At 43.0% G+C, this 22,967-nt stretch overlaps 1 protein-coding gene across 1 annotated transcript in view; it reads left to right on the top strand.

The window, feature by feature from the left end:
* ush2a (Usher syndrome 2A (autosomal recessive, mild)) overlaps positions 1-22,967 on the top strand; it is a 486,438-nt gene that overhangs the window by 79,620 nt on the left and 383,851 nt on the right. Inside the window, exon 10 of the mRNA XM_036955034.1 lies at positions 15,354-15,447. Coding sequence (XP_036810929.1) covers positions 15,354-15,447 — 94 coding nt within the window. The remainder of the gene's footprint in view (positions 1-15,353; positions 15,448-22,967) is intronic.

The following is a 22,967-nucleotide window of genomic DNA, read 5'->3' as shown; positions in this document are numbered from 1 at the left end:
CGTCTCAATTTTCAGGGAGCACAGAAGTACATTGAATGCTGGAGCGTATTACAAGGAGCCGCCATTTTTGTGGCAAAATCTACTGTCTCCGTAGAGTGTGTAGACCCTTTAATTGGCAGTACCTGATGTGCTTATCAACCAGGCTCAGCACCTGGACACGGTTGCTGCTGCACCCTGGGGCAATGGAGGGTTGAAGTGGTAGTGAGCTGTAGTGTGTTGTCTAAACTACCTAACCTATACCCTAACACCGGTTGGAGGATTCTCAAAATTCCTGCTTATTCCAGGAATATTCCAAACTAAAAATCTGGGGATTTTAGGAAAGTTACCGGAATTTTGCGACCCTTTTACATGTTATAGATGTTTGTGGAGATTAGGTTCTTGTCTGGAAATAAAGCACGTGGGAGGGGGATGCTTTTAAGCACCTCTCTATTCAGATGATATTACCCTCAATACCTTGAGAAGAAGGTGGGATGAGAGAGAGGAAAGAGACAGCATCTTAATGTCTGTATGAATAATTCATGTGGTGACCTGCAGCGGTGTGTGTGTGTGTGAGAGAGAGAGAGAGAGAGAGAGAGAGAGAGAGAGAGAGAGAGAGAGAGAGAGAGAGAGAGAGAGAGAGAGAGAGAGAGAGAGAGAGAGAGAGAGAGAGAGAGAGAGAGAGAGAGAGAGAGAGAGAGAGAGAGAGAGAGAGAGAGAGAGAGAGAGAGAGAGAGAGAGAGAGAGAGAGAGAGAGAGAGAGAGAGAGAGACGGAGGGGCGTCAGAGAGAGAGATGGGAGAGAGAGAGAGAGAGAGAGAGAGAGATGAGAGAGACAGCAGCACAGAGAGAGAGAGAGAGAGAGAGAGATGAGGGAGACAGAGAGATGAGAGAGAGAGAGAGAGAGATGAGAGAAGGAGAGAGAAAGAGGAGAGGAGAGACATAGGGGCATCAGAGAGAGATAGAGAGAGAGAGAGAGAGAGAGAGAGAGAGAGAGAGAGAGAGACGTGCTAAAGGGTCTCATCAATTGTACCGTATGAATTGTACCCCACCTCTCTGTCTTTCTGTCAATTAAGGTCTTTATTGACATGGGTAACAAGTGTTTACATTGCCAAAGAAAGTGATGTGGATAATAAACAAAAGTGAAATAAACAATAAAAATTAACAGTAAGCATTACACAAAAGTTTCAAAAGAATAAATACATTTCAAATGTCATATTATGTGCAAATAGTTAAAGTACAAAAGGGAAAATAAAGAAACATAAATATGGGTTGTATTTACAATGCTGTTTGTTCATCACTGGTTGCCCTTTTCTTGTGGCAACAGGTCACAAATCTTGCTGCTGTGATGTCACAGTGTGGTATTTCACCCAATAGATATGGAAGTAGGGAAATAGGGAAATACAGTGCCTTGCGAAAGTATTCGGCCCCCTTGAACTTTGCAACCTTTTGCCACATTTCAGGCTTCAAACATAAAGATATAAAACTGTATTTTTTTGTGAAGAATCAACAACAAGTGGGACACAATCATGAAGTGGAACGACATTTATTGGACATTTCAAACTTTTTTAACAAATCAAAAACTGAAAAATTGGGCGTGCAAAATTATTCAGCCCCTTTACTTTCAGTGCAGCAAACTCTCTCCAGAAGTTCAGTGAGGATCTCTGAATGATCCAATGTTGACCTAAATGACTAATGATGATAAATACAATCCACCTGTGTGTAATCAAGTCTCCGTATAAATGCACCTGCACTGTGATAGTCTCAGAGGTCCGTTAAAAGCGCAGAGAGCATCATGAAGAACAAGGAACACACCAGGCAGGTCCGAGATACTGTTGTGAAGAAGTTTAAAGCCGGATTTGGATACAAAAAGATTTCCCAAGCTTTAAACATCCCAAGGAGCACTGTGCAAGCGATAATATTGAAATGGAAGGAGTATCAGACCACTGCAAATCTACCAAGACCTGGCCGTCCCTCTAAACTTTCAGCTCATACAAGGAGAAGACTGATCAGAGATGCAGCCAAGAGGCCCATGATCACTCTGGATGAACTGCAGAGATCTACAGCTGAGGTGGGAGACTCTGTCCATAGGACAACAATCAGTCGTATATTGCACAAATCTGGCCTTTATGGAAGAGTGGCAAGAAGAAAGCCATTTCTTAAAGATATCCATAAAAAGTGTTGTTTAAAGTTTGCCACAAGCCACCTGGGAGACACACCAAACATGTGGAAGAAGGTGCTCTGGTCAGATGAAACCAAAATTGAACTGTTTGGCAACAATGCAAAACGTTATGTTTGGCGTAAAAGCAACACAGCGGAACACACCATCCCCAATGTCAAACATGGTGGTGGCAGCATCATGGTTTGGGCCTGCTTTTCTTCAGCAGGGACAGGGAAGATGGTTAAAATTGATGGGAAGATGGATGGAGCCAAATACAGGACCATTCTGGAAGAAAACCTGATGGAGTCTGCAAAAGACCTGAGACTGAGACTGAGATTTGTCTTCCAACAAGACAATGATCCAAAACATAAAGCAAAATCTACAATGGAATGGTTCAAAAATAAACATATCCAGGTGTTAGAATGGCCAAGTCAAAGTCCAGACCTGAATCCAATCGAGAATCTGTGGAAAGAACTGAAAACTGCTGTTCACAAATGCTCTCCATCCAACCTCACTGAGCTCGAGCTGTTTTGCAAGGAGGAATGGGAAAAATTTCAGTCTCTCGATGTGCAAAACTGATAGAGACATACCCCAAGTGACTTACAGCTGTAATCGCAGCAAAAGGTGGCACTACAAAGTATTAACTTAAGGGGGCTGAATAATTTTGCACGCCCAATTTTTCAGTTTTTGATTTGTTAAAAAAGTTTGAAATATCCAATAAATGTCATTCCACTTCATGATTGTGTCCCACTTGTTGTTGATTCTTCACAAAAAATACAGTTTTATATCTTTATGTTTGAAGCCTGAAATGTGGCAAAAGGTTGCAAAGTTCAAGGGGGCCGAATACTTTCGCAAGGCACTGTATGTCTCTCTAATATGGGGACTCATCTCTCTGTAGGTGATGGCTTTGTTATGGAAGGTTTTGGAATCGCTTCCTTTTAGGTGGTTGTAGAATTTAACGTCTCTTTTCTGGATATTGATAATTAGCGGGTATCGGCCTGATTCTGCTCTGCATGCACATTTTGGTGTTCTACGTTGTACACTGAGATTATTTTTGCAGAATTCTGCATGCAGTCTCAATTTGTGTTTGTCCTGTTTTTTGAATTCTTGGTTGGTGAGCAGCCCCCAGACCTCACAACCACAAAGGGCAATGGGTTATATAATGGATTCAATAATTTTTTTGCCAGATCCTAATTGTTATGTCAAATTTTATAGAAGGCCCTTCTTGTCTTGCCTCTCAGATCGTTCACAGCTTTGTGGAAGTTACCTGTGGCACTGATGGTGTGTGCTCTAGGGCAGTGGTTCCCAAACGTTTTATAGTCCCGTACCCCCTTCAGATATTCAACCTCCAGCTGTGCACCCCCTCTAGCGCCAGGGTCAGCACACTCTCAAATGTTGTTTTTTTGCCATCATTGTAAGCCTGCCGCACACACACTATACGATACATTTATTAAACATAAGAATGAGAGTTTTTGTCACAACCTGGCTCCTGGGAAGTGACAAAGAGCTATTTTTGGGCACAAATAATAATATAACAATAATCAATAATTTTGCTCTTTATTTAATCATCTTACATATAAAACCTTATTTGTTCATTGAAAATGGTGAATAACTCACTATAGGTTAATGAGAAGGGTGTGCTTGAAAGGATGCTCATAACTCTGTAATGTTGGGTTGTATTGGAGAGAGTCTCAGTCTTAAATCATTTCACACACACAGTCTGTGCTTGTATTTAGTTTTCATGCTAGTGAGGGCCGAGAATCCACTCTCATATAGGGTTGTGGTTGCAAAGGGCATCAGTGTCTTAACAGCGCAATTTGCCAAGGCAGGATACTCTGAGTGCAGCCCAATCCGGAAATCTGGAAGTTGCTTCTGATTAAATTCAGTTTTCACAGAACCGCTTGTTGCAATTTCGTTAAGGCTCTCTTGTTCAGATATCGGTAAGTGGACTGGAGGCAGGGCATGAAAGGGATAACGAATCCAGTTGTTTGTGTCATCCGTTTCGGGAAAGTACCTGCGTAATTATACACCAAACTCACTCAGGTGCTTCGCTATATCACATTTGACATTGTCTGTAAGCTTGAGTTCATTTGCACACAAAAAAATCATACAATGATGGAAAGACCTGTGTGTTGTCTTTGTTAATGCAGACAGAGAAGAGCTCTAACTTCTTAATCATAGTCTCAAATTTGTCCCGCACATTGAATATAGTTGCGGAGAGTCCCTGTACTCCTAGATTCAGGTGAGAAAAAACATCACCCAGGTAGGCCAGTCGTGTGAAAAACTTGTTATCATGCAAGCGGTCAGAAAAATGTGAAAATGATGGTGAAAATGATGGTCAGTGAAGAAAACTTGAAGCTCGTCTCTCAATTCAAAAACACTTCTCAATACTTTGCCCCTCGATAACCAGCACACTTCTGTATGTTGTAAAAGTGTTACGTGGTCGCCGCCCGTATCATTGCTTAGTGCAGAAAATACACGAGAATTCAGGGGCCTTGTTTTATCACTGTAGTGTCCAAAACATATTTCAAGCTGTCAGGCATTCCCTTAGCAGCAAGAGCCTCTCGGTGGATGCTGCAGTGTACCCAAGTACTGTCGGAAGAAACTGCTTGCACGTGTGTTACCACTCCACTATGTCTCCCTGTCATGGTTTTTGCGCCATCAGTACAGATACCAACACATCTTGACCACCAAAGTCCATTTGATGTCACAAGCTGTCCAGTACTTTAAAAATATCCTATCCTGTTGTGGTGCGTTGCGAAACAGTGTTGTTTGATAAAGGCATTGTCTGTATAGTTTTTTTTGTCCTTTTCCCACAGCATTGTCCCAGCCATATCTGCGGCAGCAGGAATAATTAACTCCTCCACAATAGTATGGGGCTTGCCTGTCCTAGCCACTCAGTAGCTCACCATATAAGACGCTTCTACTTTGTCTCTATACTGACGCTTAGCTTGTTTGATTGCCTTGCGGAGGGAATAGCTACACTGTTTGTATTTGGTTATGTTTCCGGTCACCTTGCCCTGGTTAAAAGCAGTGGTTTGCGCTTTCAGTTTCACGCGAATGCTGCCATCAATCCACGGTTTCTGGTTTGGGAATGTTTTAATCGTTGCTATGGGAACGACATCGTCAATGCACTTTCTAATGAACTCGCTCACCGAATCAGCGTATTCGTCAATGTTGTTGTTGGAAGCAATGTGGAACATATCCTAATCCACGTGATCGAAGCAGTCTTGAAGCGTGGAATCAGATTGGTCGGACCAGCGTCGAACAGACCTGAGCACGGGAGCTTCTTGTTTTAGTTTCTGTCTGTAGGCAGGGAGCAACAAAATGGAGTCGTGGTCAGCTTTTCCGAAAGGAGGGCAGGGGAGGGCCTTATATGCGTCGCGGAAGTTAGAATAGCAATGATCCAAGGTTTTACCAGCCCTGGTTCCGCAATCGATATGCTGATACAATTTAGGGAGTCTTGTTTTCAGATTAGCCTTGTTAAAATCCCCAGCTACAATGAATGCAGCCTCAGGATATGTGGTTTCCAGTTTGCAAAGAGTCAAATAAAGTTTGTTCAGGGCCATCGATGTGTCTGCTTGGGGGGGAATATATACGGCTGTGATTATAATCAAAGAGAATTCCCTTGGTAGATAATGCGGTCGACATTTGATTGTGAGGAATTCTAATGGGAATTGATGGGAATTTATGTAAAATATATCACTAGTCACTTTAAACAATGCTACTTAATATAATGTTTACATACCCTACATTACTCATCTCATATGTATATGTATATACTGTACTCTATATCATCTACTGCATCTTTATGTAATACATGTATCACTAGCCACTTTAAACTATGCCACTTTGTTTACATACCCTACATTACTCGATACCATCTACTGCATCTTGCCTATGTCGTTCTGTACCATCACTCATTCATAAATCTTTATGTACATATTCTTTATCCCTTTACACTTGTGTGTATAAGGTAGTAGTTTTGGAATTGTTGGGTTAGATTACTCGTTGGTTATTACTGCATTGTCGGAACTAGAAGCACAAGCATTTCGCTACACTCGCATTAACATCTGCTAACCATGTGTATGTGACAAATACATTTGATTTGATTTTCGAGTCCCCTTATTATCAATGGTATCTGTTGCTTTTATGCATGTCTTATGTCGTGGAAATGCAGTACTTAGAGAGACTAGGTAATTTCTTCAAACAATCATCCTTATTTAATATTGATTAATTATTACAATAATGAAACCGTCAGTCCAACAGTCTTGACTGACTGTTAGGTTGAGAGCCTTCTCTTTACAGACTGCACAGTTTATATAGCTAATAACCAGAATGCTTGTTTCCACCCTTCCCATATTCATCTCCTGGTTATCTGCCTCTGGTGTTATTTTAACTCCACCTTGTCTTAGTTTCCCAGATGCCAGGATAATTAGGAATACTGAGGCCTTTGTTTTGCTTCTCCAAGCTTTCTCTGTCCCGGCTAAACATACACCATATCTATGGAATGTAGGCTTAATCAGACCGGAGACATGTGTCTCACATGCACCACTAATCATAGAATGGAATGTAGGCTTAATCAGACCGGAGACATATGTCTCACATGCACCACTAATCATAGAATGGAATGTAGGCTTAATCAGACTGGAGACATATGTCTCACATGCACCACTAATCATAGAATGGAATGTAGGCTTAATCAGACCGGAGACATATGTGTCACATGCACCACTAATCATAGAATGGAATGTAGGCTTAATCAGACCGGAGACATATGTCTCACATGCACCACTAATCATAGAATGGAATGTAGGCTTAATCAGACCGGAGACATATGTCTCACATGCACCACTAATCATAGAATGGAATGTAGGCTTAATCAGACCGGAGACATATGTCTCACATGCACCACTAATCAAAGAATGGAATGTAGGCTTAATCAGACTGGAGACATATGTCTCACATGCACCACTAATCATAGAATGGAATGTAGGCTTAATCAGACCGGAGACATATGTCTCACATGCACCACTAATCATAGAATGGAATGTAGGCTTAATCAGACCGGAGACATATGTCTCACATGCACCACTAATCAAAGAATGGAATGTAGCCTTAATCAGACCGGAGACATATGTCTCACATGCACCACTAATCATAGAGTGGAATGTGGCTGTTGGTTTTTGTCACTAAGATATCAATCAATTGTCAGCTCTAGCTATCACTAGTAAAACCATACACCCAGATTAGCTGCAGGGTGCTAGAGTGGAGACCATAAAATACAGCGTTAGCAGGACAGAAAAATCTTACAGTTTGTTGTAAATAACTGTTACATATCCAACAAATAACGTGAATACATCATTTTTCCCTCACATTCCCTTTTTGAAGAATCTAAGCTTCTTCTAGAAAAATCTAAGGGTTCAAGCATCACATAATTATTGTTAAGCATAGATGTAAACAAACAAAGTACATATTTCTGGTGCCTGACATTTCATCCATGGTAAAACAACCTTTATTTTGGTTGCTGAGTTTTAGACCTAAACACTGTCAATCTGGAACAGAAAATGAAACACAAAAAATAAAATCCCACCCAAGCTTCATTACTGCGAATAGGACAGTCATCACACTGTCACCATACACAAAGGTAGGGGTCAGCATGATGAAAATGTCCACCCCATTTAGAATGAACCCTTCCTACACCAGTGATAGACACCCCTCTCTGGGCACTTTGTACACTCAATAGCAACATGAGCTCCACATCTGGGTCCTGATGCTCAGAATTGGGGTCCTCATCAGGGATGTAGTCAGGAATAGGGAATAGGTCATGGAAATCATTCAGTTTCCAAATCTTAATTATAACCCAATTAATTATCCAACCAAAATTTAGAATGCTCAGGGATTCACATTGGTTCTATCACTCAAAATTAAAACCCTCAATTTAACATATATCAACACTGGCAGAATGTACATCCATATTAACCATACAATATATTCATGTCATAATTAGAGTATTAAGTTCCTCATCAGGGTTATAATTACAGATCAGTATCTCAATGCATTCTTAGCCCAAATCACTATAAATTTAGCAGTGTAGACCTCCCCCATCAACCTGATACCCCAAATCAATTACGGGCACAGTTGACCAACCCCCTCCCTCAATCTTCTGGCATTTCTTCATTTTTCTTCTTCAGATAGCTTCACAGTTCAAAGTGGATGGTCTATGATAATGTCCCAATTTCAATGTCTCAGCTGAACCCCACCACAACTCCTATTATGTCTTGTTCATTTGCCAACCAGTGTACCAGCAATATGAGAAAAGTTTTGGAAAGGATCTCTCTCCCTGTTCACTCCACTTGGACTTCTTTTGCACTCTTGACAGAAAAGGCAGTTGATGACTTCAACTGGATGCTGTACACCGGTTACTGGTTCAGACTCAGGTCTCTCGATAGAAGTGGTGCAGGACAGGACTGTATTGAACGCCATTTCTTCAGCCGGTTTAGTGGGGATTTTGAGGTCCACACCATTTGGTTAAATTGTCCCTGCTTATGCATCAAGACACTATCAGTAGTAAGAGAGACGAGAGAGAGAGACGACAGATCAGAACTTCAGTTCATTTCTGATTCAGGAAATACAGACAAGCGTTCAAGAAATCCAAACAAATGATCTACTGTATGACACATTATTACTACTACCATTATTCTTAATGCAAATCCCTAAAGCACATGTCAAATAAAAATAATTACATCACATTCTGTTGAAACAATGTTTCAATTTAGCTTATACTCCCCAAATCACACTGTCAACCTCGTCGCAGAGTCATAGGATCAGGAAATGATCCCAATCATCCAACAGACCCAATCTGGTGAGATTTATCAAAGCAAAACAGCACAAACAACGCAACAATACACTCCTTCATACATCACTCAAGGTGTGTAAACTTCAATCCAAAACCTAAAGAAAATTGTAATTCCCCCATTTTGACACAACTCACCATAGTGACTAATGTGTAAAATCAACAACACTGCAAATCAAATTCGAATTACTACCCTTAATAACTAAAAACACATCTGTACCCATAACTTCATAGTAAAAATAGACTAGAGACAGGTCTATCCTTCTCGTGGTCCTATTAGTTATAAAACTTCTCCATAATTATCAGTATTATAAATGACCTTCAAATCGGTATTAAATATGATCTTTAAATCTGTCACGCCCTGGCCTTAGTATTCTGTGTTTTCTTTATTATTTTGGTTAGGCCAGGTGTGACATGGGTGATTTATTGTTTTCGTCTTGTCCAGGGGTCTATTAGATTTATGGGGTTGTGTTCAGTGTAGTTGTCTAGGAAAGTCTATGGTTGCCTAGAGTGGTTCTCAATCAGAGGCAGGTGTTCATCGTTGTCTCTGATTGGGAACCATATTTAGGCAGCCATATTCTTTGTGGTATTTTGTGGGTGGTTGTCTCCTGTGTCAGTGTTTGTGCCACACGGGACTGTTTTCAGGTTTTCAGGTTTATTGTTTTGTAGTTTGTTCATGTATAGTTTCGCTTATTAAAGAACTACTTCAACCACGCTGCGTTTTGGTCCACCTCTCCTTCCCAGGAAGAATTCTGTTACAAAATCATCATCCAATGTCTCCTGGCATTCCAGGGAGGGTGATCAAACCACACTAGAAAGTCAGGACAGAGGTCATTCAAACCCTCAAAATAATTCATATGTGTTCAATTAAACATCAGAAAAGAAAAACTTCTGAAAATTCCATATGTGTGTGTGCCCCTTTAAGATACCTTGGCACTAACCAATATTCATATATCCAGGGAGGTGTGTGTGTGTGTGTGTGTGTGTCATATACACTGCTAAAAAAAAATAAAGGGAACACTTAAGCAACACAATGTAACTCCAAGTCAATCACACTTCTGTGAAATCAAACTGTCCACTTAGGAAGCAACACTGATTGACAATACATTTCACATGCTGTCGTGCAAATGGAATAGACAACAGGTGGAAATTATAGGCAATTAGCAAGACACCCCCAATAAAGGAGTGGTTCTGCAGGTGATAACCACAGACCACTTCTCAGTTCCTATGCTTCCTGGCTGATGTTTTGGTCACTTTTGAATGCTGGCAGTGCTTTCACTCTGGTGGTAGCATGAGACGGAGTCTACAACCCACACAAGTGGCTCAGGTAGTGCAGCTCATCCAGGATGGCACATCAATGCGAGCTGTGGCAAGAAGGTTTGCTGTGTCTGTCAGCGTAGTGTCCAGAGCATGGAGGCGCTACCAGGAGACAGAACAGTACACCAGGAGACGTGGAGGAGGCCGTAGGAGGGCAACAACCCAGCAGCAGGACCGCTACCTCCGCCTTTGTGCAAGAAGGATCAGGAGGAGCACTGCCAGAGCCCTGCAAAATGACCTCCAGCAGGCCACAAATGTGCATGTGTCTGCTCAAACGGTCAGAAACACTCCGTGAGGGTGGTATGAGGGCCCAACGTCCACAGGTGGGGGTTGTGCTTACAGCCCAACACCGTTCAGGACATTTGGCATTTGCCAAACACCAAGATTGGTAAATTCGCCACTGGCGCCCTGTGCTCTTCACAGATGAAAGCAGGTTCACACTGAGCACGTGACATTCTGGAGACGCCGTGGAGAACGTTCTGCTGCCTGCAATATCCTCCAGCATGACCGGTTTGGCGGTGGGTCGGTCATGGTGTGGAGTGGCATTTCTTTGGGGGGCCGCACAGCCCTCCATGTGCTCGCCAGAGATAGCCTGACTGCCATTAGGTACCGAGATGAGATCCTCAGACCCCTTGTGAGACCATATGCTGGTGCGGTTGGCCCTGGGTTCCTCCTAATGCAAGACAATGCTAGACCTCATGTGGCTGGAGTGTGTCAGCAGTTCCTGTAAGAGGAAGGCATTGATGCTATGGACTGGCCCGCCCGTTCCCCAGACCTGAATCCAATTGAGCACATCTGGGACATCATGTCTCGCTCCATCCACCAACGCCACATTGCACCACAGACTGTCCAGGAGTTGGCGGATGCTTTAGTCCAGGTCTGGGAGGAGATCCCTCAGGAGACCTTCCGCCACCTCATCAGGAGCATGCCCAGGCGCTGTAGGGAGGTCATACAGGCACGTGGAGGCCACACACACTACTGAGCCTCATTTTGACTTGTTTTAAGGACATTACATCAAAGTTGGATCAGCCTGTAGTGTGGTTTTCCACTTTAATTTTGAGTGTGACTCCAAATCCAGACCTCCATGTGTTGATACATTTGATTTCCATTGATCATTTTTGTGTGATTTTGTTGTCATTCAACTATGTAAAGAAAAAAGTATTTAATAAGAATATTTCATTCATTCAGATCTAGGATGTGATATTTTAGTGTTGTCTTTATTTTTTGGAGCAGTGTATATATATATAAACCATATGGCAAAACAAACAAAAATGGCCAGGTCTTATTTAAATTGTTAACTCCTCTTTGCCATCGAATCTAGATACCTTTGTACCTATAAAACTGCAACATTTCACTAACGCCTCTCCAAAGACCATAGCCTCAGGAAACATTTCATAGAGAGAGAAAATGTTCTAACCCCATTCTCTTGGAAGAGAAAATGTTAAATCATTTTAGCATTCACTATAGCAATATCATAACCAGCAACCAAACGGTTTTAACTACAAACAAAACATGATAATAATAGGCCCACTGTACACCCTCGAATCATTTATCGTTTGTTTTAATGTACCCCAACGTTTATGTGTGCTTAATTTAGCATGTGCTACCCTTAGACACGGCAACATGTATCTCGCCACCGAGTCTAACAATTCACTCCCATTCACTGACTGGTCTCTCTTTTCCATAAGCATGTAAAATTATCCTGGTATTGTTTCTAGACCAATGTCCAACGACAAATGTAATAGCTGTTTCTCCTTAGATATTTCCTGTTAACTCTCTAAATGTAATACTTTTTTTCTGTCGCAAATGTAGTCAACGTCTCAGCGTAAGGAATCAATGTCTCAGCGTAAGGAATCAATGTCTCAGCGTAAGGAATCAATGTCTCAGCGTAAGGAATCAATGTAATCAATGTCTCAGCGTAAGGAATCAATGTAATCAATGTCTCAGCGTAAGGAATCAATGTCTCAGCGTAAGGAATCAATGTAATCAATGTCTCAGCGTAAGGAATCAATGTAATCAATGTCTCAGCATAAGGAATCAATGTAATCAATGTCTCAGCGTAAGGAATCAATGTCTCAGCGTAAGGAATCAATGTAATCAATGTCTCAGCGTAAGGAATCAATGTCTCAGCGTAAGGAATCAATGTAATCAATGTCTCAGCGTAAGGAATCAATGTAATCAATGTCTCAGCGTAAGGAATCAATGTCTCAGCGTAAGGAATCAATGTAATCAATGTCTCAGCGTAAGGAATCAATGTAATCAATGTCTCAGCGTAAGGAATCAATGTCTCAGCGTAAGGAATCAATGTCTCAGCGTAAGGAATCAATGTCTCAGAGTAAGGAATCAATGTCTCAGCGTAAGGAATCAATGTAATCAATGTCTCAGCGTAAGGAATCAATGTAATCAATGTCTCAGCGTAAGGAATCAATGTAATCAATGTCTCAGCGTAAGGAATCAATGTCTCAGCGTAAGGAATCAATGTCTCAGCGTAAGGAATCAATGTCTCAGCGTAAGGAATCAATGTAATCATTGTCTCAGCGTAAGGAATCAATGTAATCATTGTCTCAGCGTAAGGAATCAGTGATCCTTTCCTGTAATCTAATAATTTCAACCTGTTGCATTCATTTAGTAAAAATATTAACCTGTTGTTTAACAAATGTAGAACCTTCAAAAAGTTGGTGCTGTCTTATCAGCTTAATATTCAATACTTATTTTATTCTACTTTAATTACTGGACACTGTTCCACGTATTGGGAAACAGATTATAAAACAGATTATAATTTTAGAATACATTAGCTTCTCACTGGTGTTTACTTAACTATAAAACCAAGCAACAATAATCAGTAACTGTCAATTAATATTTCTCAAACCTCTACTTCAAATGTCCCACTGCCTGCTTGCTTTCAACCACAGCTAATCTTTTTTACAATCTCAAGGCTCAATCCCTCTACTCATCATTTAACCTTTTATTGAAACCTCATCTTTTCAAATTCCTAAAATATTGCATCATTAGAGTGCTAGCAATAACAACAAAAAACACTAATTACTGTCACGAGAATTTTCAATCCCAATGATGATAACAATCATTATAGCTTTGACCAATTCCCCCTAGGTTGTAACGCTAAGGTTAATAAGAATTAGGCAAAGACTCAGATTCTGCAAAAGGTTTGTTGTAGTTTATTCATGAGAGCTCTAAAAATCATATAATGCGCATAGCCTTTTATATAACTCCTACAAGCGCCTACAAGTCTACAAGCGCATCTGTTCCTCCCTGGGTGGATGGACTTTATCTCCTGACCTTGATCTCACAGTACCAAAACATGTATGTTGTCAGTTCCTCTTTATCACACACAAACACAATGTTCCCAACGCATTGTCTAAGCTTCTGCAACTATTAGGGTGAAATACTTTAGTCATTACTCTTAATGTCATTCAGATTCTCTTATTATTACTTTAAACATATAAATTCCCTTATCAATAACATATTACCATTCACATACTGTTAAAACTCATTCAATTTACATCAATCCACCTTATCAATGTCTTTGTCACTGTCACCCATCGTAAGGTTTAGAAAATAAATGAAACCAAACCATGCTTATTCTCTCCTTACCAGAAGACAATGTTTACATGTGGTCTACCCTAACAATATTACTCTATATTTTTAACACTAACCTCTGCTTCACACTCATTAAACATCTGTTATTTTATGATTATCTTGTGATGCCCAAATATATAAAATACTTCAGCCAATTATTAACTAAAAAATCATTTAGGTGGGCACAATACTACAGCCATTTACTATACACAACTTGGATTATATCCTAGTTTTATCATGCAATAATTAATACCCATGTTTAGTTACCAATTATGATCAGTCCAGGGTGGAGTGGTGGGCCAGGTAAACATTTGTTTTTTAAGCCCAGTCACAGGAAATACTTGCGTTTACCTGCTGTCTGGAAGCAGGGTGAAAGTATTATCGTGGTAGCAGGGTGGAGATAACCACTTGTGCGTTGGGGAAAGTAGAAGAAGCTTTTTCAATCACTCCCTTGAGTGCTGTGGCCACCCTTTCCTGCTGTATTCTCAGGTTGTTTGTGACTGTGTGTATTATTATGTGGCTGGGTGACCCTAGTTGGTCCTCAGACAGAAGGTCTAGGGCGCGCTGGGTGTTTGGACATGAGAGTTTAGACACTCTATGTTTGTATCTATTTCCCATTTCAGTCTAGAAGGAGTACAATCTGTAGGACTATCAGGGTGGCTGAAAGGGGGGGGGGGGGCTCTGAGGGGGTGGGATCCCCTGGGCTCGGGGTTCTTCATTTGTCTGTCCTGCTGTGATGTCGAGGCTATGGTCAGGGTCTGGGGTGGACTGTTCTGCTGTGGTGTTCAAGACTTTGGTCAGGGTCTGGAGTGGGCTGTTCTGGTGACTACTCTGCGGGGGTGGCTAGCTCTCTAATGGGTTGTTCTCTGTCACACGTCATCGTTCTCACCCTCTCCTCCAGCACTCTCATCCTCTCCTCTAGTGCTCTGTTCTGCTCCTGCTCTTCTCCTCTTGATGTTGTCTCACCACAGTCCAGAGTGCAGATATGTCTCTCCACCTCCACCTCTCCAGGTCTGGTTGAGTGGGTGTTGTTGAGCTGGACTATTTTTTGTGCTGACTGGAGTGTGTTCACCTGCTGTTCCAGCTCCACCTGCCAAACCTCCAGCGGAGTGAATTTATCCTTCATTTCAATGAGGGAGTAGTACTCTGTGCTGGGAGGTTGACTTTCTGCTTGGGGTTGCCTGTCTGTGGGGTTGTATAATGAAGAGGTCTGGTCTGACACACTCGGGGTGGGGGTATCTTTCTCAAGAGAGAACTTATCCTGCTGAGCTATGTCTTTGATTATGTGAAAGTCCAGCTGAAACTGTTTGGGGTTGCCCTGTACCATTATTGTCCCAGACTTGTCTCTCTCTCTCTCCCATCTTTCTGTGTCTCTCTCTCTCTACCCCACCCCTCTGTCTCTCTATCTCCCCCACCTCTCTCTCTCTTTCTCTCTCTGTCTTTCTAGGTGTGAGTGTCATGGCCATGCTGATCAGTGTGACACCAGTGTGACTCCCTACCGCTGTGCTTGTCTGCCAGAGAGCCATACAGAGGGACACAACGTGAGTCTCGCTCGCACGCGCGTGCACACACACACACACACACACACACACACACACACACACACACACACACACACACACACACACACACACACACACACACACACACACACACACACACTCCCCCATAACCCCCTCCTTGTCCCTTTCTCTCTCTGTAAAGAGTTTTGTTGTGTTTGACACAGAGGGAGATGGAGCCTCTGTCTCAGCTTTCCTCTGTCTGAAGATCACCTCACAAACACACACACCACAGGTGCAGGGAGACAAATAGCCTTCTGTACTGTCTAACCTCACAGATCTGTGTAACACATACACAGATCTACCTAACACATAAACACAGGTGCAGGGAGACAGATAGCCTTCTGTACTGTCCTAACCTCACAGATCTACCTAACACACAAACACAGGTGCAGGGAGACGGTGATTTTAGCCTGTAGCTTGGGACTAGGGTTAGTTTTCCAGACATCCTGGTTGGAGGTTTCCTTGATTTCCTGCCTATTACCTTCTTATTCCACAAGTCTCCCAATTGGGATTTCTGCAAAAACCTGGACACTATCACGTCATTTTGAAACCTGACTTGGGACTGCTTATAGTTTCTCTCCCCCAGTGAGACAGTAAGGTCTCTAATTTTTCATTAGGGCTCATGCATAATTCACGCTCAGGCCCAGCCCTCTCTCAAACTCTGTGTTGTGTAGGGTCGTGGTTTTGCTGTTGTTATAGTTGACAAACAGAGCTACATCCCAGACACAGATGGTGGAATAAGAGAGGACATCCACATACCTCACCCCTATACCTGTACCTCAAATTAAAATGCTCCCCCCAGTCACCTTTTCACTTCATTGAACTCCTGATTTACTTAACACAAGTTACATCTCAATAGGTGTTCCAGGTAAGTGTCATGACATCACAAGTGGGGTGGGCCTTTCCTCTTTTGTTCTCTATTGTTCCTCAAGCAAGGGGGAGGGCCGATGACATCACAAATCACCATCAGACCAACTCCTTGAATGGCCTACTCCATGGAGTTTGCACTTGTGACTAAAAAACACTATTTTGCTCAAAACATATTGTTTTACCCTTAAGTGTGTATTTATACGTGGGATACTGTTTTTCAACAGGAAAAGTTCCAAAATACCTGGAGTGCTTCTTTAACTTAACCCATCTTATTTTTGTATTTTATTTAACTTTTATTTAACTAGGCAAGTCAGTTATGAACAAATTCTTATTTACAATGATACCTACCCTGGCCGAACCCGGACGACGCTGGGCCAATTGTGCGCCACCCTATGGGACTCCCAATCACGGCTGGTTGTAATACAGCCTGAATTAAAACCAGAGACTGTAGTGACACCTCTAGCACTGACATGCAGTGCCTTAGACCGCTGTGCCCATCGGGAGCCCAGAGAAAGTGAGAAGTGGAAAGTTACTTTATTAACAAAATAAGACAGGCTTTATTCTGTGTGTGTGTGTGCGTGTGTGTGTGCATGTGTGTGTGCGTGCACGCGCGTGTGTGTGTGTGCGTGCGTGTGTGTGTGTGCGCGTGTGCGTGCTTGTGTGTGCATGTGTGTGTGCTTGTGTGTGCATGTGTGTGTGCGTGCGTGTGTGTGTGCGTGCGTGCTTGTGTGTGCTTGTGTGTGCGTGCTTGTGTGTGTGTGCGTGTGTGTGCGTGCTTGTGTGTGTGTGTGTGTGTGTGTGTGCGCGTGCTTGTGTGTGTGTGTGTGTGTGTGCGTGTGTGTGTGTGTTTGTGTGTGCGTGTTTGATTTGATTAATTTTATTTTTGACTAAACTCATTGATAACTGAAGGATTTCTGTAAGCTGAACCTCAGAGAACCCCACAAGTATGTGTGTGTGTGCATGGGTATGTGTGTGTACGTGGTCACATTTGTGCTTGTGTGTGTGTGTGTATGTATGTGTGTGTGCACGTGTCTCCTTTCATTTGTGTGTGTGTATGTCTGTGCCCTCGTATGTGTTAGGGCTGGACGATATATCGTATTAGTTTGATTAATTAAAATCGATGTTTTAGTGCGATGTTCCAAATGCTTGTATCGCAGGAATTAAGGTTTTTATTTTGTTTTTAAGAGCATTTGTCTTTTTGGCTTCATCGACTTCGCTCCTTCTGTGCACCTTCCCATTCGCACACAGACAACAAGCCCCTCTCCCTGCCACTCACAACAACAAAAGTGAAAGATCACTTCTTCCTCTCTGACAACAAGCTATTTGCATTTGAGGTTTGGTCAATAGAATCAGTCATATGGACACCGAAACACATTGAGACATTATTTTACTGTAATAGAGGACATTTTTAACAACACCCTTTTTATGTCTCAACTTCTGAAATGTACAGTTCCTCAGTAAAAGGCACATGACAGCCTGCTTGGAGTTTGCCAAAAGGCAAATAAAGACTCTCAGACCCTGAGAAACAAGATTCTCTGGTCTGATGAAAACAAGATGGAACTCTTTGGCCTGAATACCAAGCGTCACCTCTGGAGAAAACCTGTCACCATCACTACAGTGAAGCATGGTGGTGGCAGCATCATGCTATGGGGATGTTTTTCAGCGGCAAGGACTGGGAGACTAGTCAGGATCTAGGCAAAGATAAACAGAGCAAAGTACAGAGAGATCCTTGATGAAAACCTGCTCCAGAGAATTCATGACCTCAGACTGGGGCGAAGGTTCACCTTCCAACAGGACAACGACCCTAAACACAGCCAAGACAACGCAGGACTGGCTTCGGGACAAGACTCTGAATGTCCTTGAGTGGCCCAACCAGAGCCCAAACTTGAACCCGATCGAACATCTCTGGAGAGACCTGAAAATAGCTGTGCAGCAAAGCTCACCGTCCAACCTGACAGAGCTTGAGAGGATATGCAGAGAAGAATGGGAGAAACTCCCCAAATACAGGTGTGCCAAGCTTGTAGCGTCATACCCAAGAAGACTCGAGGTGCCAAAGGTGCTTCAACAAAGTACTGAGTGAAGGGTCTGAATACTTATGTAAATATTATATTCTTTGCAAAAATGTATAGGAAATAGGGAAATGCTCCATTTTCACAAATGTTGAGGTGGTGCTGGAGATGATGAAAGTTGTGAAATTTCCCTTTAAACTATTTTTTTTTAAATAATGTTATTTATTTCACCTTTATTTAACCAGGTAGGCCAGTTGAGAACAAGTTCTCATTTACAACTGCGACCTGGCCAAGATAAAGCAAAGAAGTGCGACACAAACAACAGCACAGAGTTACACATGGAATAAACAAACGTACAGTCAATAACACAATAGAAAAAAATCTATATACAATGTGTGCAAATGAAGTAAGATTAGGGAGGTAAGGCAATAAATAGGTCGTAGTGGCGAAGTAATTACAATGTATCAATTCACAGTTGAGTGATAGGTATGCAGAAGATGAATGTGCATGGGGATGAGAGTTGGATGGGCTATTTACAGATGGGCTATGTACAGGTGCAATGATCTGTGAGCTGTTCTGACAGCTGACGCTTAAAGATAATGAGGGAGATATGAGTCTCCAGATTCAGGGATTTTTGCAGTTTGTTCCAGTCATTGGCAGCAGAGAACTGTAAGGAAAGGCGGCCAAAGGAGAAATTGGCTTTGGGGGTGACCAGTGAAATATACCTGCTGGAGCGAGTGCTCCCAGTGGTTGCTGCTATGGTGATCAGTGAGCTGAGATAAGGTGGGGCTTTACCTAGCAAAGACTTACAAATGACCTGGAGCCAGTGGGTTTGGCGACGAATATGAAGCGAGGGCCAGCCATCGAGAGCATACAGGTCACAGTGGTGGGTAGTATATGGGGCTTTGGTGACAAAACGGACGGCACTGTAATAGACTGCATCCAATTTGCTGAGTAGAGTGTTGGAGGCTATTTTGTAAATGACATCGCCAAAGTCAAGGATTGGTAGGATAGTCAGTTTTACGAGGGTGTGTTTGGCAGCATGAGTGAAGGATGCTTAGGAAGAAATAGGAAACCGATTCTAGATGTCATTTTGGATTGTAGATGTTTAATGTGAGTCTGGAAGGAGAGTTTTCAGTCTAACCAGACACCTAGGTATTTGTAGTTGTCCACATATTCTAAGTCAGAACCGTCCAGAGTAGTGATACTGGACGGGCGGGCAGGTGTGGGCAGCGATTGGTTGAAGAGCATGCATTTAGTTTTACTTGCATTAAGAGCAGTTGGAAGCCACGGAAGGAGAGTTGTATGGCATTGAAGCTTGTCTGGAGGTTAGTTAACACAGTGTCCAAAGAAGGGACAGAAGTATACAGAATGGTGTCCTATGCGTAGAGGTGGATCAAAGAATCACCAGCAGCAAGAGCGACATCTTTGATTTTTACAGAGAAGAGAGTCGGCCCGAGAATTGAACCCTGTGGCACCCCCATAGACTGCCAGAGGTCCGGAGAACAGGCCCTCCGATTTGACACATTGAACTCTATCAGAGAAGTAGTTGGTGAACCAGGCGAGGCAGTCATTTGAGAAACCAAGGCTGTTGAGTCTGCCGATAAGAATTTGGTGATTGACAGAGTCGAAAGCCTTGACCAGGTCGATGAAGACGGCTGCACAGTATTGTCTTTTATCGATGGCGGTTATGATATTGTTTAGGACCTTGAGCGTGGCTGAGATGCACCCATGACTAGTTCGGAAACCAGATCGCATAGCGGAGAAGGTACGGTGGGATTCGAAATGGTCTGTGATCTGTCTGTTAACTTGGCTTTCGAAGACCTTAGAAAGGCAGGGTAGGATGGATGTAGGTCTGTAACAGTTTGTGTCTAGAGTGTCCCCCCCTTTGAAGAGGGGATGACCGCGGCAGCGTTCCTATCTTTGGGGTATCTCAGTTGAAACGAAAGAGAGGTTAAACAGGCTAGTAATAGGGGTTGCAACAATTGCGGCGGATCATTTTAGAAAAAGAGGGTCCAGATTGTCTAGTCCAGCTGATTTGTAGGGGTCCAGATTTTGCAGCTCTTTCAGAACATCAGCTATCTGGATTTAGGTGAAGGAGAAGTGGGGGAGGCAATTTGATGTGGGGGGTGCATTGCTGTTGACCCGGGTAGGGGTAGCCAGGTGGAAAGCATGGCCAGCCGTACAGAAATGCTTATTTAAAATCTCAATTATCGTGGATTTATCGGTGGTGACAGTGTTTCCTAGCCTCAGTGCAGTGGGCAGCTGGGAGGATGTGCTCTTTTTCTCCATGGACTTTACATTGTCCCAGAACGTTTGGGATTTTGTGCTACAGGATGCAAATTCCTGTTTGAAAAAGCTAGCCTTTTGCTTACCTAACTGCCTGTGGATATTCGTTCCTAACTTCCCTGAACAGTTGCATATCGCGGGGGCTATTCAATGCTAATGCGGTACGCCACAGGATGTTTTTATGCTGGTCAAGGGCAGTCAGGTCTGGAGTGAACCAAGGGCTATATCGGTTCTACATTTTTTGAATGGGGCATGCTTATTTAAGATGGTGAGGAAGGCACTTTTAAAGAATAACCAGGCATCCTCTACTGACGGAATGAGGTCAATATCCTTCCAGGATACACGGGCCAGGTCGATTAGAAAGGCCTGCTCGCTGAAGTGTTTTAGGGAGCGTTTGACAGTGATGAGGGGTGGTCGTTTGACCGCAGACCCATTAAGGACGCATGCAATGAGGCAGTGATCGCTGAGATCCTGGTTGAAGACAGCAGAGGTGTATTTAGAGGGCAGGTTGGTCAGGATGATATCTATGAGGGTGCCCATGTTCACGGATTTGGGGTTGTACCTGGTAGGTTCATTGATATTTTGTGTGAGATTGAGGGCATCTAGCTTAGATTGTAGGACAGACAGTTGTATTAAGCATGTCCCAGTTCAGGTCACCTAACAGTACGAGAGCTCTGAAGATAGATGCGGGGCAATCAATTCACATATGGTGTCCAGGGCACAGCTGGTGGCAGAAGGTGGTCTATAACAAGCGGCAATGGTGAGAGACTTGTTTCTGGAAAGGTGGATTTTTAGAAGTACAAGCTCAAATGGTTTGGGCACTGACCTGGATAGTATGACAGAACTCTGCAGGCTATCTCTGCAGTAGATTGCAATTCTGCCCCCTTTGTCATTTCTATCTTGTCGAAACTTTTAATAGTTAGGGATGGAAATGTTATGGTTTTTGGTGGCCTACCTATGCCAGGATTCAGACACAGCTAGGACATCCGGGTTGGCAGAGTGTGCTAAAGCATTGAATAAAACCAACTCAGGGAGGAGGCTTCTGATGTTAACATGCATGAAACCAAGGCTTTTACAGTTACAGAAGTCAGCAAATGGGAGTGGAGCTTGGCGCTGAAGGGATTAACCTCTACATCACTAGAGGAGGAGTAGGATACGGCTAAAGGCTATAAGAACTGGTTGTCTAGTGCGTTCGGAACAGGGAGTAAAAGGAGCAGGTTTCTGGGCGCAGAAGAATAGATTCAAGGCATAATGTACAGACAAGGATATGGTAGGATGTGAATACAGTGGAGGTAAACCTCGGCATCGAGTGATCATGAGAGAGGTTTTGTCTCTCGAGACACCATTTGAACCAGGTAAAGTCACCGCATGTGAGGGAGTTGGAACAAAAGGGCTAGCTAAGGCATATTGAGCAGGGCTGGAGGCTCTACAGGGAAGTAAGATATTAATCACTAACCAAAACCGCAATGGACAAGGCATATTGACATTAGGGAGAGGCATGCGTAGCCGAGTGATCATAGGGACCAGTGAGTAGCTAGGCAAGCTGGGGACACGGCGATTCAGACAGCTAGCGGGCCAGGGCTTGCAGGCTAGCAGAAGGGCCTCAGAGGGACGTCGTGACGGAACAGTCTGTTTTACCCCCCTCGGATGGTTACGTCGGCAGACCAGTCGTGATGGATCAGCAGGGCTCCGTGTAGGCAGCAATAGGGGTCCAGGCCAAATGGCAAAATAGGCATTGTAGCCCAAGGAGTGGGTGATGGACCTCTTCAGCTAGCTGGGAGATGGGCCAAGCATGAGGCTAGTTCCCAGCTAACTGTTGCTTGCTTCGGGACAGAGACGTTAGCCAGGAGTAGCCACTTGGATAGCAGCTAGCTAGCTGTGCTGATCCAGGGGAAAAGGTTCAGAGCTTGCGGTAGGGATATGGAGATTTGGTGGAGAAAAAGCAATCCGGACAGCAGTCCCAATGTTATTGGGTCTATTGGTTGCGGAAGGCTTATTTTACAAGTCCTGAATTCATTAGATTATTCCTGACTCTTTGAAATGCAGTGCATTGACCTTTAATTGTGCAAGAAAGCTTATTTACAGAAAAGGTTTAATTTTTACAAAATTAAGATTTGATTTGAAGGCCATATCCTCCAACCCTAGTGTGTTTGTTTATCTGTGTACAGGTCTGAGAGCCTCTGTTGAGTGGTGAAGCTTCTGCTGTGTGTCAGTGTAATGTTGAGACATGCAGCAGCAGGCTGAGCCTGAGATATTAGACATAAATATTGCATATATCCTGTAGAGTTAGATCGAGGCCGGGCCGTGATGGCTGCTCTGCTCAGCTGCAGA

Source organism: Oncorhynchus mykiss, chromosome 19 (genome assembly GCF_013265735.2).
Source record: "Oncorhynchus mykiss isolate Arlee chromosome 19, USDA_OmykA_1.1, whole genome shotgun sequence".
NCBI classification, from domain to species: Eukaryota; Metazoa; Chordata; class Actinopteri; order Salmoniformes; family Salmonidae; genus Oncorhynchus; species Oncorhynchus mykiss.
This window is presented reverse-complemented; position numbering and strand designations above follow the sequence as displayed.